At 43.0% G+C, this 18556-nt stretch overlaps 1 protein-coding gene across 3 annotated transcripts in view; it reads left to right on the forward strand.

Moving 5' to 3' along the window:
* DIP2B (DIP2 acetate--CoA ligase B (putative)) overlaps positions 1 to 18556 on the forward strand; it is a 221284-nt gene that overhangs the window by 94944 nt on the left and 107784 nt on the right. For all 3 annotated transcript variants that reach the window (XM_084837177.1, XM_084837179.1, XM_084837178.1), the window contains exon 2: positions 14745 to 14816. In XM_084837177.1, coding sequence (XP_084693303.1) covers positions 14745 to 14816 — 72 coding nt within the window. The remainder of the gene's footprint in view (positions 1 to 14744; positions 14817 to 18556) is intronic.

Raw genomic sequence — 18556 nt, forward strand, 5'->3', positions numbered from 1 at the left:
AGTCAAGGAGAAGACGAGGATGAAACTTTTGAAAAGCAAATTGCCAATGTTTCAAGGAAGCATGATGTAGTAATGGAGGACTTCAATTTCCCTGAAATTTGTTCAGACACAAATGCTGCAAATCATGTCCCCTCCAAGAAATTCCTGACTTCTGTTGCTGATAACTTCTTCCTACAGAAGAAGTTATCAGTTACAGAAAGTAGAGGAAGGAACTAGAGGATTGGCTATCCTTGATTTGATCCTAACCAACAGAGATGACTTAGTGGGTAAAGTAGCAGTTACGGGGGAACTCTGGGGGAAAGTGACCATGTTGTACTTGAGTTCTTGGCTCTAAAGGAAGCAAAAGCTGAGCGTAGCCAAACGCGTACCCTGCGTTTTAGGAAAGCCAATTTTAATAAACTCAGAACAATGATAAGTAAAGCCCCATGGCAAGTGACTCTAATGAGTAAAGGAGTTCAAGATGGATGGGAGTTTTTTAAAAAAAGGAAATTCTCAAGGCACAATTACAAACAATTCCAACAAGAAAAATGGTGGAAGACAATGGAAGAAGCCAATGTGGCTTCACAAAAAGCTTAGAGATTACCTGAAAACAAATCAGTACACATATAGGAAGTGGAAGGAAGGCCAAGCTACAATGGAAAAGTACTGGCAGGTAGCACAGAATTGCAGGGATGGCATCAGGAAGGCTAAAGCTGAGAATGAACTGAGGTTAGCGAGGGATGCTAAAAGCAACAAAAAGGCTTTCTTCAGATATGTGCATAGTAAAAGACAGGAAAGAAATGGTGGCTCAGCTATTAAATAAGGATGGCAAAATGATAACAGATGACAAAGAAAAGGCAGAAGCGCTCAATTCCTACTTCAGCTCAGTCTTCCCCCGAAAGAGGGTGTATGACCCCGCCCAGCAAAGGTGAAGTACAGGCTGAAGGGGCAGGATTGCAGCTTGAGATCAATAGGCATATGGTCAAGGAACACCTAATTACTTTGAATGAGTTCAAGTCTCCAGGGCCAGATGAACTGTATCCTAGAGTAATAAAGGAACTGGCAGAAGAACTCTCAGGACTATTGTCTTTTATCTTTGAGAAATCATGTGGTGAAGTGCCAGATGACTGGATGTTGTCCCTATCTTCAAAAAGGGTAAAAAAAGAGGAACCTGGGAACTACAGACCAGTCAGTCTGACATCAATCCCTGGGAAGATTCTGGAGCAGATGCTAAAGCAATCCATCTGTAAGCACCTTGAAAACAATGCAGTGATTACTCGAAGCCAACATGGATTTGTCAAGAACAAATCCTGCCAGACGAATCTGATCTCATTTTTTGATCAGGTCACCTCCCTTGTGGACTGTGGGAATGCTGTGGACATAAAATATCTTGACTTTAGCAAACCTTTCGACAAAGTGACCCATGATATCCTGATGAGCATACTAGCTCAAAGTGGGCTAGATGAAACCGATCAGGTTGTAGCCATAGTTGGCTACAGAATCGGACTCAAAGAATGCTTATCAATGGAATCTTCTCAAACTGGGGAGAGGTAACAAGTGGGATACCGCAGGGCTCAGTCCTGGGCCCAGTGCTCTTCAACATTTTTATTAATGATTTGAATGAGGAGGTGCAGGGAATGCTGATCAAATTTGCAGATGACACAAAATTGGGCGGGATAGCTAATACCTTGGAAGACAAAAACAAAATTCAAAGTGATCTTGATAGGCTGGAGTGTTGGGCAGAAAACAACAGAATGAAATTTAATAGAGATAAATGCCAATTTCTGCACCTAGGAAAAAGAAACTACATGCACAGTTACAAGATGGGGGATATTTGGCTCAACAACACTACAAGCGAGAAGGATCTTGGAATTGTTGTAGATCACAAGCTGAATATGAGCCAACAATGTGATGTGGCTACAAAAAAGGCAAATGCTATTTGGGGCTGCATTAATAGAAGTATACTGAGAGCCAGTGTAGTGTAGTGGTGAGAGTGACGGACTGGGAGCCGGGAGATCTGGGTTCTAGTCCCCACTTGGCCATGGAAGCTCACTGGGTGACTTTGGGCCAGTCACAGACTCTCAGCCCAACCTACCTCACAGGGTTGTTGTTGTGAGGATACAATGGTGAGGAGGAGGATAATGTAAGCCGCCTTGAGTTCCTTGCGAGAGGGAGAAAGGCGGGGTATAAATGCAATAAATAAATAAATAAATAAATAAGTATAGCTTCCAAATCACATGAAATACCAGTTCCCCTCTACTCAGCACTAGTTAGGCCTCATCTGGAGTACTGTGTCCAGTTCTGGGTACCACACTTTAAGAAGGATGCAGACAAATTGGAGAGGGTTCAGAGGAGGGCAATGAAGATGGTCAGGGGACTGGAAACAAATCCCTATGAAGAGAGACTGAAAGAACTGGGCATGTTTAGCCTTGAGGAGAGAAGACTGAGGGGAGATATGATAGCGCTCTTCAAGTACTTGAAAGGTTGTCACAGAGAAGAAGGCCAGGATCTCTTCTCGATCATCCCAGAGTGCAGGACACGGAATAATGGGCTCAAGTTGCCGGAAGCCAGATTCCAGCTGAACATCAGGAAACACTTCTTGGCTGTTAGAGCAATACGACAATGGAACCAATTACCTAGGGAGGTGGTGGGCTCTCCCACACTGGAGGCGTTCAAGACGAGGCTGGACAGCCACCTGTCAGGGATGGTTTGACTTAGATTCCTGCATTGAGCAGGGGGTTGGACTCGATGGTCTTATAGGCCCCTTCCAACCCTACTATTCTATAATTCTGTCTGGAAGAAATAGGTAGGACTTGTTCCTCCCCAATTTGGGAACCCCGGCTCCAGGAGGATGGTGCGGGTACTACACTTCATAATCTGAGTGAATATTCTAACACTACCATTTAGTGTTGAGGAATATATGTATGCTTGGCTGGCCAGCAACAAATTTTACTGTTTATTTGCACACATTGTATTTATATTTCTTAGTAATCACAGGCTGGACTCCCCTGTGTGCTCTCTCGCATGAGAAAATCCTTCTGTCCCTGGAAAATATGAGAGCCATCTGTAACAAAACAGTTACAGCAAACATTTAAATGTGTCTTTATAAATGGCTACTTTAGGTCATTTCATATAAAATCCAAATAAAAATTAAAGAAACTTGTACCTAGATCTTTGCTTGCTTGGTTATACCAGTGTATCACAACTCAGGTTGAGCAACATCTGGTAAGTGAAAGGGCTGGTTGCACCTGATCTCGTCTGATCTTGGGAGCTAAGCAGGGTCAGCTGTGGTTCGTATTTGGATGGGAGACCGCCTCGGAATCAGGCTTCCTGCACTGAGCAGGGGGTTGGACTTGATGGTCTTGTAGGCCCCTTCCAACCCTATGATTCTATGGCTCTTTTGAAGAAAGTTTTACTTGCCCCAGCAAAGCTCCAAAGCTGTGCTAACTTAATCAGAAGGTGGAACTAATACTGTCATTTTTTTCTTCATTTACAAGACCTATCTTCCACCTTTCAACAGAACTTACAATACATTCTGATAAAACACCCACCCATACACACATGTATGTCTCCCCATTGCTGTGATGATCTTCTTAGGAGGCAGGGAATCTAACCTCCCAGTGGCCCCTGGTTCCCTGGCCAATGGCAGAGGCCAGAGTGTGCTTCCCTGCAGTCCCAGGATAAATCATCCATACCAATAAGACATCATTTAACATCACTAGCACATCCACTAGTGTGGATGTACCACTAGTGTGGTACTGTCATGTGCCAGCAGTACCCTTTGATGGCTTACCAGGCCAAAGTGGATGATTATGACTTGAAAGTTTTAGAATAGATGTTGACTAATCGGGAATGGCAGTGATCTTTAGAGGTACAGTTGCCTTTGTACTTGTTTTATATTACTTTTGCCCTGTTCTAATTACATAAAGGCCTTTTTCTGGGAAGAGATGACTTGGGGAGAGTTGATATATGCATGTGTGTCATGTCGGTGGGCAACATCAAGTGATGACTCGTGTGTGTGAAATGGTCATCACATAAAATACTACAGAGCGCAGTTCACACATGTTGCAGATCAGCAACTGATAAGACATTGGATGATATGCATGTACGTATGACTCAGCCCTTATGTAGCTGTGGGGGACATTTATAGCTGATTGCATCTCTTACCTTGAAAGGGGACATATGGATGCCTGTGTACAGTAGAGTAGCCTAATTTTAAACACGTGTTCTTCACTGCAAGGTCTTCTGCAGGTACTTGTCAATTTCAGAGCATCAGTTAAGTGGACTGGCCGGCTTATAGGAGTGGAAAAGGGCAGCTCTTGACATCATGGTCTTGTCTTCTTTCTTTTCTTGTTGCTCCAGCTATTATAAGGAACTTTGACAAAATCTGTATTGATGTTCACATGCAGCACTTTGTGTTTCTTTTGTCAGTAGAACAGGGGAAGAGTGAATCTCTGATTAGTACACTTTCATGGAATTGTGTAGGTTAATATTAATAATAATAATATTTTTATTTCCATCTCACTCTTCTACTGATATACTCAGAGCAGTTAACAACATAGATTAAACAAGCAATTTGTTAAAAACAACTATACAAACCAGATGATACATCAACACAGTAGGAATCACAACAAAATAAGGCAGCATCTGAGCTAAATTAGCCACTAAAAGCTCATTGAAACAAAAAAGGCCTTGTTTCTTTTAAAACATTTTTATTACTACTTTGTCGAAGTGTGTTGTTTTGTACATGTATAACAGATACAGCATTCTCAACATACATTTTGTTTTGTTTAATAAAAGCATTAACATACATGTCTTCTTCTCCCCGTATCTGTCTCCTGAAATAAAGTCACTTTGGCACCATTATCAGGAATGTCCAGTTTCTGACAAAAAAAAAAAACACTCAGAGGGCCAAACCTTCAGTTTGGGTTTTGAAGGACATGGAGAAGAAACGTTCAAGATCAAATGTAGTTAATGTTACTGCAGGGATGTGAGCTTTCCAGTAAATTTTGAACTGAAAAATATCCAGGGGAAAAATGCAGTGCTCTAAACCGGGGCTGCAGGACCTCAGGCATGGGGACCAAATCCAGCGTACTTGGGGTCCCAGTTCAGTCCTCCAGGGTTTCCCAGATGGATCCACCCCTTCCCCTGGGCCCATCTCTTCCCCCCAACCACCAATCGTTTGGTGGTTTCCCAGCTTTTGTTCATTTTTTCCCCAGTCTGAAAGGTTGAAACGCCTCTCCCTAGGCTTAGTTACCGGCAGGAAGAGCTTGGAGCTAAAATAGGTTGGTATTTTCGGCTCTACTCCTTTTGCCTTGTCCACCACTGGGATGTGGCCCCGGTAGCTTCTCCAAAATGGAATCTGGCCCTTGGACTAAAAGATTCCTGTTCTAAACTAATTGAGATCTGATTTAGCATATTTCTTAGGCTTCAATTTAGTGAGTAAAATGATGCTATTTTAGTTTTAAGTGTTTTCTGAATACCTCTAAAGTTCCTTCATTATTTAAACTGAAATACTTCATTAAACTACTTATAGCCAAACAAATCTAAATCTGTACCTGGAAATTAGTTTTAGGATTGAACAATTAAACAGCATGGCCTTCCCTTACGTTGATTATGTTTTAAGGGAGAGGAAATGAAGACATTGAAAGCTGCTAACATTCTGGCCACGTCTGCATGGAACAATAAGCCTGGCTTATTGTGAGTGAGCTGTGCGATGGTGCAAGCAGCTTGTTCATTTCCACTTGGCTGCTCCTGCTAGTGCAATTTGCTAAAGTTTAGCAATGGGTGTCAGGAGCGCCCTAGCTGCCTCTTGCAGTCCCTTCCAATAGCCAACTCAGGATACAGATGACGAGGATTCTTTCCGAGGCTTTATTCCTTTATTACTTTATGACTCTTTCAGATACTAATCACTAGGTATGGAGAGATCCTCTCTCTTTCCCTTGGGTCCTCGGGACGTGACCGTTGTTTGAGTGCCAAACGAGCGAAGCGCCTCCTTTCGGCGCCCTCCATCTGTCACTGCTCCCTGCGTCTGCGCCAAGGGTCCAGCAAGCCCCCCTCCAGCGCTCTCTCGCTGCCAGGGTCACTATCTCTCCCAGGAATGCTGGCAGGAGGAATCTGTGCCGGCTGCTGTGCTTGTGAGAGATGAGCGAGCTCCTCTCCCACGGATTGCTGTTCTTCCTCAGAATCAGAACTGCTCTGGGGCTCTATGGGTTCAGTTTCCACCCTGACAATGGGAAGAGCAATCCTATGGCCACTAGACACTGTCTAGAGGGCCATAGAATATTGTGGTTTATGAGAACCAAGATCGGAGCCAGCACTCCGACTCTGGTTGCCAGGAACCACGCTCCCTTCCCCCTCCCCTGCTGCCTCGTGGCTGGTGTGGCTTTTTCCAGTCTCTGCACTTGGAAATGGAGTGCGGAGTGGGTGAAAGGGGGGAGTTCCCAGGGGTGGGGAGGGGAGGAGACAGCAGAAACTGCTGTACCCAGCTTCCTATGTGCCGTGCAGCCTCCCCCGCCCTGCTCCAAAGCACTCCGTCTAGATAGTTAAAATTAGCTGTCTCACCACAAAAGCAGGGTGGCTGGAGCACAGAGGGGATCCCCTTCATGCTCTGCCTGCCCTGCATAGGATACTCGGCAGCCTCCAATTTTGGAGGATGTCAGCTATCCCAATAGGATTGTGCCCTCAACAAACCAGGAATGGTTTGTTTAGCGTATTGTCTGAACTGGGGATTCTGGCTTCTCTCTCCCTTTACAAGTTAAGATTTGTACACAGTGACCAAACCCTGGTTTACAATCCTGGCTTGTAAAGGGAGTGACATGATCCTGGAATCTCCAGAATTCTGGCTTATTCTGTGCAAACACAAGCAGTAATGTTAGCATTCCCAAAGAACTGTGTGATAGATATTTTCTAGGTATAGTAATTCAGGAAAAAGTTACAACACTGAAACTACCCAAACTAACTGGAAGTGTATCCATTGTTGATAATTAATTTTATGAAACCGTGCCAGTACATTTTTAGAAATTGAAAAATTTCAGAGGAAAAAAATAGGAGCAGAAAATTTTCTGCCCTGCATTACTGATTGTATGATCAAGCAAGCCCTCATCTACTTATCATCCTTGACAGTGTGGTCCTAATCCTAGAATATAAATATCCAACCTGTATTCCCTTCTGTTTTCCAAATAGTGATATGTGGGTTGCAAGTGTATTTTGCCCTACAGCTGACCCTCTCATGAGTGATCAGGCCTCATTATAAAATTGGTGCCGTACACTTAGGGCACAGCATAACACACAAACATGTATGCCATAAATGCTGCAACCCTCCTTTTGATTTTGTACGTATATGTAATATTAAGGTGTGGAAGTATATCTGTTACAATTTTAAGGCATTTTTTTCTTATCCGTATAAGTGAAACTGTGGCTGAAATTTCACCATACCTTAAAATCACGCCAGAGTCTAGATCTGACCTATTCCCTGCTAGCTGGGCTATTCCTAGTCTAGAATTTTAGTCTGAGGACACATGATGCAGTCATCAGCAGAAGCCAAGTAGGTTTGGATCTGGTCAGTGCCCAAATGGGAGACACTGGGGAACCTATGTATGCGTCTCTGAATTCCATAATGTAAGAAAGGCAGGGTGTATTAAATATATATTGTCTTTATGTTAAATTTCAGGAGATAAGATTCACTTGCAATTTTTCTCAGTAATTTTTAGAATTATCTGAGTTGAAGGTTGCTCCTGGTAGCCTCCATAGAAAAAATGATACAAATTAGGACACTCCTCTCATTTATGCTAGAGTAGAAGGCTAGATCTGTAACTGCATTCAACACTCTAATCCTTATTTTCCATCTCTGTGAATTCGCTTACCCATCTAAATTCGCTTACCCATCTAAATTCCATAGTTTAACCATGCGGTGTGTGAAGAAGTCCTTCCTTTTATCTCTCCTGAATCTCCCACCAATCAGCTTCATGGGATGACCCCGGGTTCTAATACTATGAGAGAGGGAGAAAAATGTCTCCCTATCCACATTCTCCACACCATGTATAATTTTGTACTCCTTACTCACTGTTTTTTCCAAGCTAATCTGTCCCAGACACCTTTCCTTATAGGGGAGTTGCTCCAGCCCCTTTATTATTTTAGTTGCCTTTTCTGCACTTTTCCCAACTTAAAAGTTTCCCAACTTCCTGTATCATGAGCTGTATAACCATTGCTAATTTGAATATTAGTTTCATGTAATTACCATAATTATATAATTTAAGTGAATCTGGGATATACTGTGTAACAGCTGGTAGTCTCTATTGCACTTATTTAAAATGCTTTTATCTTCTGTATCACCTACCATGAAAATTTGGCCAACCCATGAAAAATCCTGAAATTAAAAACCATATTAATTTGGGAAAACAGTGGATTTGGGCATGTGTTGCTTGTTTCCAGTGCAATAAAAGCTTTGGTCATGGCATTTTCAAATTTATCCACAAGGACAAGAAAATGTGCATTGAAAATGAGATCTAGGATTCTCAGTTTTTTAAGAGCTGCCTATTTATGTTGCCCAGACCTGTTTTAAAATGATGAGTTAGCAACAAAGCTTTTACTGAAGAAACTGGAAATGAAGGGGGTTACTTAAATGGTTTTTAAGAATAATGCCTGTACTATAAATACTATCGTACTGTTGCTGATGGTCCCTACAACAGGAATGGAGTTTTAATACACTTCTACCATTATTGAGAGAGTTCATTTCTATAGTTACTGTAGGAAATACAGCTGAAGGTTTCAAACAAAATGAGGCCAATACGCTGCTGGAACCTTTTCTGTGCTGCTTCTGAAAGCAGCCAGATCAATATGACATCTTCTAGTTTGCGTGCGTGCGTGTGTGTGTGTGTGTATTCCCCACCCCACGCTGAGAGTGATAGTTAACCTGTGTAATGTGTGTGTGTGCATGTGTGTGTGTGTGTGCATACATCTATATCTCTATATCTATATCTATGATCCTCCACAATTGGCTGTGGCTCTGGTTTTTAAAACAGATCCATAAAAAGCCCATCCAGCCTTATTTTTCTCCATCCCATAAACGGTTTGTACTTAACAGCCTTTACTCTTTGTTGCATTGATGACAGTATGGTTAATGAGGGAGCAATTTTGGTCCTTTTGGAACAGTGGACTGACATGAATGTAGGCTGCTATTGCTGATGAATGACCAATTTGCCTTCTATATGTTTCATCTCCAAATTTTGCTGCGTAAGTGTTTTATCTGGGTGCATTTTTGGGGTGGGTGAGAATTTGGCCCTTTGTGTGAAACAAAGTAAGTTATAACATTGGTGTTGCCACCTTCCTTTGGATCTTCAAGCTGCTTTACTGCAGTCTCAAGGGATATTGTAGCTTCAGTCCTCAATTAATTAATTAATTAATTTACAGCATTTATATACCGCTCCACATCTAAACAGATTCTGAAGCGGTGAACAATAAAAGATAAAAGGAATACAACAATATATTAAAAGTTTTAAAAAACAAAATACCAATAAAAACCATGGATGGTTAATCAAGGAAAGCTTGTTGAAATAAAGATGACTTCAGCAGGTGCTGAAAACAACACAGTGTTGGTGTCTTCCTGCCCTCCAGAGGCAGGGAGTTCCACAGAAAGGGAGCCACTACATTAAAGGCTCTACTCCAGGTGGACTCCAACTGGGCCTTAAGTTCATGTGGCACCACCAAGAGCATCCCATCTGATGACCTCAGTGACTGGGCAGATTGACAAGGGAGAAGGTGCTCTTTCAAGTACCCTGGTCCCAAGTTATTTAATAGAATATTTATTAACCAAGCAGAGATGGAAGAAATGTGCAATGGCTTATGACATTCAAGTAGGGTTAGACTAGATTTGTAGTCACTTTTAAAACTTTAAAATGTGTTACGTCAGTAGAGGAAAGATATACAAGCCACTGAGCTAGGTACACTACCGAAAAATTATTTCTGCTTTCTTATTTATTTGATTTATATATCCTGTGAAACGTTCTGTTGACATGCTTAAAGCAGCTAAGAAAATCAAAGATGCACAAAGTAATGATTCTGACATGCCTAAGAAAAAGAGTTGTGCCATGACAAGTCTCAATCAGACATAAAAGTTCATAGTAAGTATTCAGCCCCTTGCTTTGTGTACAGAGGTATAGTGGAACCAGGGCTTGCAGGGTCCAAGTGCTGGAACTTCTTGAATAGTGGGCCCATGATGTCATCTGCAACCCCGCTCAGGCTCCTCTGTTCCCTCTGAGCTTAGCTGCAATCCTCACAGTAACTGGGAGTAAAATGGATTTCCCCAGCAACAAGAAATTGCTATGAGCATCCCTGTTGCAATGCAAAGTATATTGGGCTATTCTGGGCTTCAGCTTTACAAAAGACTTGCTCCTGGTGAAAATGGAAACTGCTGGAACAGTTTGTTGATATGGACCAACACAACTGCCTGAATTTTCGAACTCCCCTTGGGGCACGGCAAGGGAGACTGTCATGATGAGCATCTGCACTTCAAAATTGACCACTGCACCACTGCCCCATATCTCTGATCATGCTGTCCCATGGGTCTGGGGCTCTGACTGGGAACACATCTAACCAGTGTTGAAAGAGCTTTGCTGGCTGCCAGTCCATTTCCAAGCCAAGTTCAATGTGCTTCTGTTTGCCTAATGAAGTCCTACACTGCTTGGGACTCTGATATTTAAAGGAGTGTTGTTGTTGTTGTTGTTTATTCGTTCAGTTACTTCCGACTGTTCGTGACTTCATGGACCAGCCCACGCCAGAGCTTCCTGTCAGCCGTCGCCACCCCCAGCTCCCCCAAGGTCGAGTCCGTCACCTCCAGAATATCATCCATCCATCTTGCCCTTGGTCGGCCCCTCTTCCTTTGGCCTTCCGCTTTCCCTAGCATCAGCATCTTCTCCAGGGTATCCTGTCTTCTCATGATGTGGCCAAAGTACTTCAGTTTTGCCTTTAATATCCTTCCCTCAAGTGAGCAGTCTGGCTTTATTTCTATTATTTTAGTATGGACTGATTTGATGTTCTTGCAGTCCAAGGCACTCTCAGAATTTTCCTCCAGCACCACAGTTCAAAAGCATCTATCTTCCTTCGCTCAGCCTTCCTTATGGTCCAGCTCTCGCAGCCATAGGTTACTACGGGGAATACCATTGCTTTCACTGTGCGGACCTTTGTTGTCAGTGTGATGTCTCTGCTCTTCACTATGTTATCAAGATTTGTCATTGCTCTCCTCCCAAGAAGTAAACGTCCTCTGATTTCCTGGCTGCAGTCAGCGTCTGCAGTAATCTTTGCGCCTAGAAAGACAAAGTCTGTCACTGCCTCCACGTTTTCTCCCTCTATTTGCCAGTTATCACTCAAGCTGGTTGCCATAATCTTGGTTTTTTTGAGGTTTAACTGCAACCCAGCTTTTGCACTTAATTCTTTCACCTTCATCATGAGGCTCCTCAGCTCCTCCTCGCTTTCAGCCATCAAAGTGGTATCATCTGCCTATCGGAGATTGTTAATGTTTCTTAATGTTCTTAATTTAAAGGAGTACCTTCTCCCATACTGACTAGCCATGCACTGCTAACTCTTCCAGGTGCCCCACCATCAGATGTGACCAGAGAGAGGGCATTTTCAGCTGTGGCTCCCTGCCCCTGGAAGTCCCTCTTCAGGGAAGCTTGCCTGGAGCCTAGATTTAAAAAGTCTCCCAGGCTTTTAAAGTATTTTTAATACTTACATAAAATTTTGCCTTCTGTTTTTAGTAGTTTGTTGACTCTTTATATTGTATTTTATTGTTTTAAATTGCTGTAAACTGCCCTGGAATCAATGATGAAGGATGATACAGAAATAAATTAGATAAATAAATTGCTGTCCTTTACACTGGTTTCAGCTTGCCAAGGTATGACAAGAGTGGAGAGGTGTAGCCATCTGTGTTTGATTACATAGTTAGTGCCTGAGGCAATGTAAAGCTCACATCAACTCCAAGCTGAGTCTGAGAGCCACTTCATACTTTATGTGGTAGTTGTGCAATGTAGTGTTTTATCTTAGTGTTGCCTCTGTTAAACATGCCAAATGTGACAGGCAGGTGCCATTCCTCAATACTTGGGGACATATGCCATGGAGCTGCTGCCAGCTGGGGCTTTTAGGAATAGGTGTGTGCCTTCCACACTTAAACAGTGACTCTGGGAAACACTGGTGTAATGCTGGTATAGCAGCAGCAAACATGATCATAGAGTATCCTAGAGTATCCTAGAATCATAGGGTGGAAGGGGCCTACAAGGCCATTGAGTCCAACCCCCTGCTCAGTGCAGGAAGCCTGATTCCCAGGTGGTCTCCCATCCAAGTACTAACCAGGGCTGACCCTGCTTAGCTTCCGAGATCAGACGAGATTGGGTGCATCCAGCCCTTTGATTTCCATGTAAAGTACAAAGCACCTCTAAACTGTAAAGGGGATTACAAAAGGTATATGACAGTGAGACAGAGAAATGAGAAGCAAAGGAAATGATATGAAAAGTCCATCGGTTGCTTTGTCAGTTTTAAAAATGTTAGCTTTTATGTAGTAGCAGTTTAACAATGCTGATACCTTTAGAAAGGTTAAACATCTTATTGTCAAGTCTGTCCCTGTCCCCCAGAAGCGTGAATGTGTGGGGCTAAAGAGGACATGAGAATCTTTCTCAGCCCTCAGTCAGCAGAGGCTTTCCTATTCTCACATCTAAAGATCAGTATTACTGAAAGCGCAAGGAATAACTTACTGGGTAGAATCCAACTAAAACCCTATCTAGAGTTGACCCATTGAAATGAGTGGGACTTAAGTTAGTAATGACTAACTTAAGCCCCATTCATTTCAGTGGGTCTGCTCTAAGTAGGACTTCAGTTGAATTCTGCTCCCTAGTCTCTGCACAAATCCTGAGGGCATGAGCCGATGATGGCTGAGCAATGTATAATGACTGGGTTGATTGTGCATTCTGGTGTTGCGAGTTATGTTAGTTGTGACCACTCCTGTTGTCCATTTGGTAAAAGAGGGATAATGCTGCTTCTGCTCCACTATTGCAGATATTTTGAGATGCAAGGATAAAAAATAGATAGCAATTAGTTTAGCCAAAGGCGTTATGGTGGAAAGCTTTTGTGGCTTTGCTTTCTGTACCCAAATTGAGAGAGGGTACATAGGTGCAAAAGCTGGTTTGAAACTCAACATTAAAAAAACGAAGATAATGGCATCTGGCCCCATCACTTCCTGGCATATAGAAGGGGAAGAAATGGAAGCTGTGACAGATTTTACTTTCTTGGGCTCCAAGATCACCGCAGACGGTGACTGTAGCCATGAAATTAAAAGACGCTTGCTCCGTGGGAGGAAAGCTATGGCCAACCTAGACAGCATAGTAAGAAGCAGAGACATCACCTTGCCGACAAAGGTCCGTCTAATCAAAGCTATGGTTTTCCCAGTAGTAATGTATGGCTGTGAGAGCTGGACTATAAGGAAGGCTGAGCGCCGAAGAATTGATGCTTTCGAACTGTGGTGCTGGAGAAGACTCTTACGAGTCCCCTGGACTGCAAGGAGGTCAAATCAGTCCATCCTAAAGGAAATCAACCCTGAGTGCTCATTGGAAGGACAGATACTGAAGCTGAAGCTCCAATATTTTGGCCACCTAATGCAAAGAGAAAACTCTCTGGAAAAGACCCTGATGCTGGGAAGGATTGAAGGCAAAAGGAGAAGGGGACGGCAGAGGATGAGATGGCTAGATATCATCAGCGATGCAATGAATATGAACTTGAGCACGCTCTGGGAGAGAGCACAGGACAGGAAGGCCTGGCGTGCTATGGTCCATGGGGTCACGAAGAGTCGGACACGACTGAACAACAACAACAACATAGGCTTAGTGTTGAAAGGACCGTAGAGGAAAAATCTTTCCAAGCGATCTCGGTAACAAGCTTCAGTTCTAGTTAGAATGGTGCCCATGACCAGTTTTCTTTCTGTTGGGTGACTCCCAGACTCCTCTTCCTCCAACCCTGTGGAGCACTAAAATTGTGAGTGAAGGCAGACCTGCAGAGACAGCAGGAAAAGCTTCATGCTTTTCTGTCGTACCTTAATCCTTTCATGTTTTTAGCCTTTCCTGCCATTCAGATAAAATGTGAGAATTTAGAGTGAAAGACAAACTGCCAGATGGCTCTTTCCTGCACATCAGACAGATCAGGGTCAGGGAGAATAGTTTAATCGTCATCGTCATCATAATTGTATATCCTGCTCTGTATGGCACTTAGGCTTTTAGCACTTAGGTTGCACAACATCCCCAGAAGGCTGCTTGTGATATGTGACCTGCTCTGAATAAATGGGTTAATAGTAACCTTGGATATATAATGTCAAAATGAATGGAAAACCTCTAAAGCAGTTTAAATTTCTTGTACAGCAGTGAAGGGCTTTGAGGGTAATTGTCAATTGTTCCACTTTTTTCCTAATGGCTTGTATAAATACTGTTGGTGGGTTAGGGTGTTTTTACTGTAGAATTTTTAGAAATATGGTGTTTTTACTGTAGAATTTTATTGTTTTAAACTGTTTTATTATACACTTTGTGCATCGTCCAGAGTGGCTGGGTGACCGGCCAGATGGGCGATTAATAAATTTAATAAACAAACAAACAAACAAAAAATTGTTGCTGGACATAGAAAACTGATTCAAATGGCACACACTGTGTGTGCGCAGACACACCCATTTTAGGACTTTGTTTTTCAAACCATAGTAACTTGCATCTGATATCTGCCTCCTTGGTTTCTTTTAGGGGACATTACCCAGAAGGGGTATGAGAAGAAAAGAGCAAAGCTGTTGGCGCCATATTTCCCACAGACCCAAGGTAGGTTTTCTGTTACTGTGTAATATAAGAGGCACTGTTGCCATAGAGAGAGGGGTTGAGACCAAGCCCCTCAAAACTGCTTGCAGAGAGGCTAACTGGTTGCTTTTCCAAGGTGAAGGACTAATAACTGGATACATAGCCCAATCCACTTTCCAGTACGGCTGCAGTATTTTGATTTTAAGCTGATCTACACCAAAAGGCAATTTGTCTTTTTACATATTAATGATGTTCAGAAGAAACGCTCATGTATTGAATCGGTGGGAGCCTGTAGCTGAATGTCTGCTGCAGAGAGAATGCCTTCATGCATAGAGTTGCACACAGGAAGGCTTCCTCTCTGCGGGTGTATATGTGGACATCAGGGGGCTGGGCAAGCCATCATGCATGACACTGAAGCGGGGCTAGCCACTGTGACGCTGCTCATGTGTTAGTTCGGTGCACGGCCATTTCTTCTGACCAGGGCTGTTGCCAGAGCCAAATGTGTGGTGCATATCTGCATTGAATCAGATTCTTTCTGTGTGTTACTAGTTACAAGCATGCTATGTTTTTGTTACTAGTTTGCATGCTCTGTTTTCCTGATGCTTACAGATATGGGAAGAATATCTGCTTCTGCAAAAATGTAATGCCCAAAAGAAGGGATGGTGAGAAAAATCTGGCAGCCGAGAAAAACGAAGTGTGAAGAAAGAATGATCCAAGGGAAGGGACGCTAGGGCAGGATCAGCTGAGGAACCAAGGAAAGGAAGAGGGGCGCAAGAGTGAAGGGTGTATGTGGAGGGAATAGGGGCTGTAGTAGGCAGGGAGAGAATAACCTGTATGTTGTAGTAGTTTGAGTGCTGGAGTAGGACTAGGTTCAAACTCTACATAGTTTCATGGTGTTTTTAAAAGGGAAATGCAGGTGGGGTGGGGTTGGTGGGCCAGCTGCTCTGAATTTGATTGCATCAGTGGCGCGTGTGTGCCTGCGTGCGTGAGTATATGTTTGTGTGTGCGATTTGCATTAAAGGTGTTTTTACTTTCAAGATCACTCACTGCTAAGAGTCCCCCTATTCCCCACCCATATCGAGGAAAGTGATTAATTGCCCCCTTTCCCCCCAACAGTGCTGCTATAATCAACTTGATTGCCCACACCCTGACTCCATTTCCCTAAAAAACCCAGCATACCAGAAGACTGGATAACATCACTGGACTACACTGTAGAGTTGTTATATGCTACTCTCAAACCTCCCCCCCCCCCACTAACCTCCTCATGTTCCAATCCCCTGTCAGCCAGGGAGGTCATTGGGTGACCTTGGACAAATTGTTCTTTCTCAGCCTAACCTACCTCACAGAGTTGCTGTGAGGATAAAATATGGAAGGAAATATGTATGTTGCCTTGAGCACCTTAGAGGCAAGGTATGATATAAATGTAATAAATATATTAATATTATACATTCAAATTATTTTAAAATATAAGAATAACAGATGGAAGAAGCAGGGCCAATGGGAAACAAGGAAAGGAAGTTAGGGTGGTGTTTGCTTTCTGGCTTAGCTGTAACCATGTTTCCATGCACATTCTGCTCATATGGTAGGCATGTTGTCAGTTAATAATCATGTGCTTATTTTGTACTTTCATTCAGAATGTTTCATGAGTGTTGTCAGTTTTCACTTAGAGTGTTCTAGATGCAGAGATGGTTAATCAGGGAAGAATAAATGTGATATCCATTCCAACGATAGGAAGAATTAGCAGAAGCATGCCTAACACAAAATAATTGCAATATTGATAATTAATTGTTTGAAAAAGTCAAACAGTGCCTCAAGGCCATTTTGCATTGGAGTGATTTGGTAGTATATGCAGAGAGTCCTGTGATGCAATGGTTACTGCAATTAGCTGTTGATTAGCTGAATTTTTGCCAGAGAAGAATAAGGGTAAAAGGACATTGAATGTCAGTGCCTCAGAATTGTTTCTGCTTTGTCAGTGTGCATTTGGGCTGACAGTGATTATCATTACCTTCAAGGTGATTTCATCAACAGTAGAAAAGAGAAGAACTTTGCAGTTTTCATGTTATATTAAATATGCCATAGGGCTGCATTTTTCAAAAGAGCTTAGAATTCATAATTCAGGCTGCGTTAAGGGGGTGGGGGGAACACCTCAGCTTCTTCTTAACCAGGTGTGCTGAGATGTGTGGAAAATCTGGAGAGTAGTGATGCAGCTGGGCGTTCTGGCATATAAATAAGCCATTTTCCTTGACCTAAATAGGAGCTGAGCCCTTAAAAAAATCTGGTCTTACATTATCCTTTCTTACTCTGCTGTATGAACTTCATTTGCTTATGAAACCCACAAAAGCCAGACAGGTTTTATATCTGACGTGTTGGGAGATGTTCACCAGAATAACTTGGAAAGATGGGTTAAAGTCTGAAATCCATGGGGCATAAGGACACAGTTAAGCATTTGAGTCTATTCCTTCCAGTGGGACTTGGGTGTGCCTGGCTTTCTCTGGATTGTGCCTGAAGGAACTGGGAATGTGTTTAGTGAGCTGTAGCCAAACTGAAAACCTGTAGGGCAAATGAATGTGTTGGTATGTGAAGACTACTTTACAGTGATCTGATGGAAATGCATTTGTGGCCCATTTCACACCTAACAGCAACCCACTTGGGTTGCACCCATTGGATTGCTCCTGCTGGGCTCCTCCTGCCAGTGGGTGTAGCTAAGCAACCCTGGGACTCTCCATCCCTGGCTTGGTTAGCATTATGTTTGACCCTGGAACTCTGGCTTGTCTCTCCCCCCACAAGCCAGAGTCATAACCCAGGGTTTGTTCTTGGATTACAGCACTGGCTTGTTGCGGTAGAGACAAGCCAGGGTTCCTAGTTTGGATGTAATGCTAACCTCAGGGACATAGGAACATAGGAAGCTGCCTTATACTGAGTCAGACCATTGGTGCATCTAGTCCAGTATTGTTGACACTGACTGGCAGCAGCTGTCCAGGGTTTCAGGCTGCCCCCCCCCCCCAATCTGGAGATGCTGAGAATTGAACCTGGGACCTTCTGCATGCAAAGCCTGTGCTCTACCACTGAGCTACGGCCCTTGGAATCCCAAGGTTGCTTAGCCACTCCTGTTGGCAGGAGGAGCTAAGTGAAAGTAACTAGCACACTGGCTCACTCAAGCTAACCCAGAGTTTTAAAAAAATCTCTTTGCCATTATGTGCACATCCTCCCTGTGTATTTGCACCCTAGAGAGTTCTAGATAGGGGCATAATCTAGTGAACTGCAGTCTGTTTGTGGTTGGCTGGGTGGATAAGTATCTTCTGGCTTTTAGGACTTTCACTTAAAAACTCTCAGCATATGTTCTGTCATCTTGGAGTTTAAATCTCTGTGTTATTACAGTAAGGTCTCTGTGTACATATCCTTGAATGCTGGTGTGGCTCTTTGCTCCCCTCTGTATCTGTCACATTGCACATAGGTTAGATTTTGTTTGTGTAATGCTCTTTAATTAGTGGGATAAGAAATGTATGTGGACCATGCACAAACAATCTTACTGCTCTAATTGCTAGAGGAGTCAGCCTGAGCACTGGCAAAAGATAGAGAACTGAAAACTAAACTGATAATTAAGGTGGAGTTTACTGCTGCCATTCTGATTCAGATGTTCCCTGCCTAGCAAGGTCTGATGGAAGATTTTCCATTTATTCAGTGGGAACAGAGCATACATGAGGAATGTGGAATGAGGTCCTTATTTTTGGAATCTGATAGATTTCTGCTTTTGTAGTGAACAT

The sequence above is a fragment of the Heloderma suspectum genome, chromosome 2 (assembly GCF_057233095.1).
Source record: "Heloderma suspectum isolate Gila_16-S chromosome 2, 16-S_ref, whole genome shotgun sequence".
NCBI lineage: Eukaryota > Metazoa > Chordata > Lepidosauria > Squamata > Helodermatidae > Heloderma > Heloderma suspectum.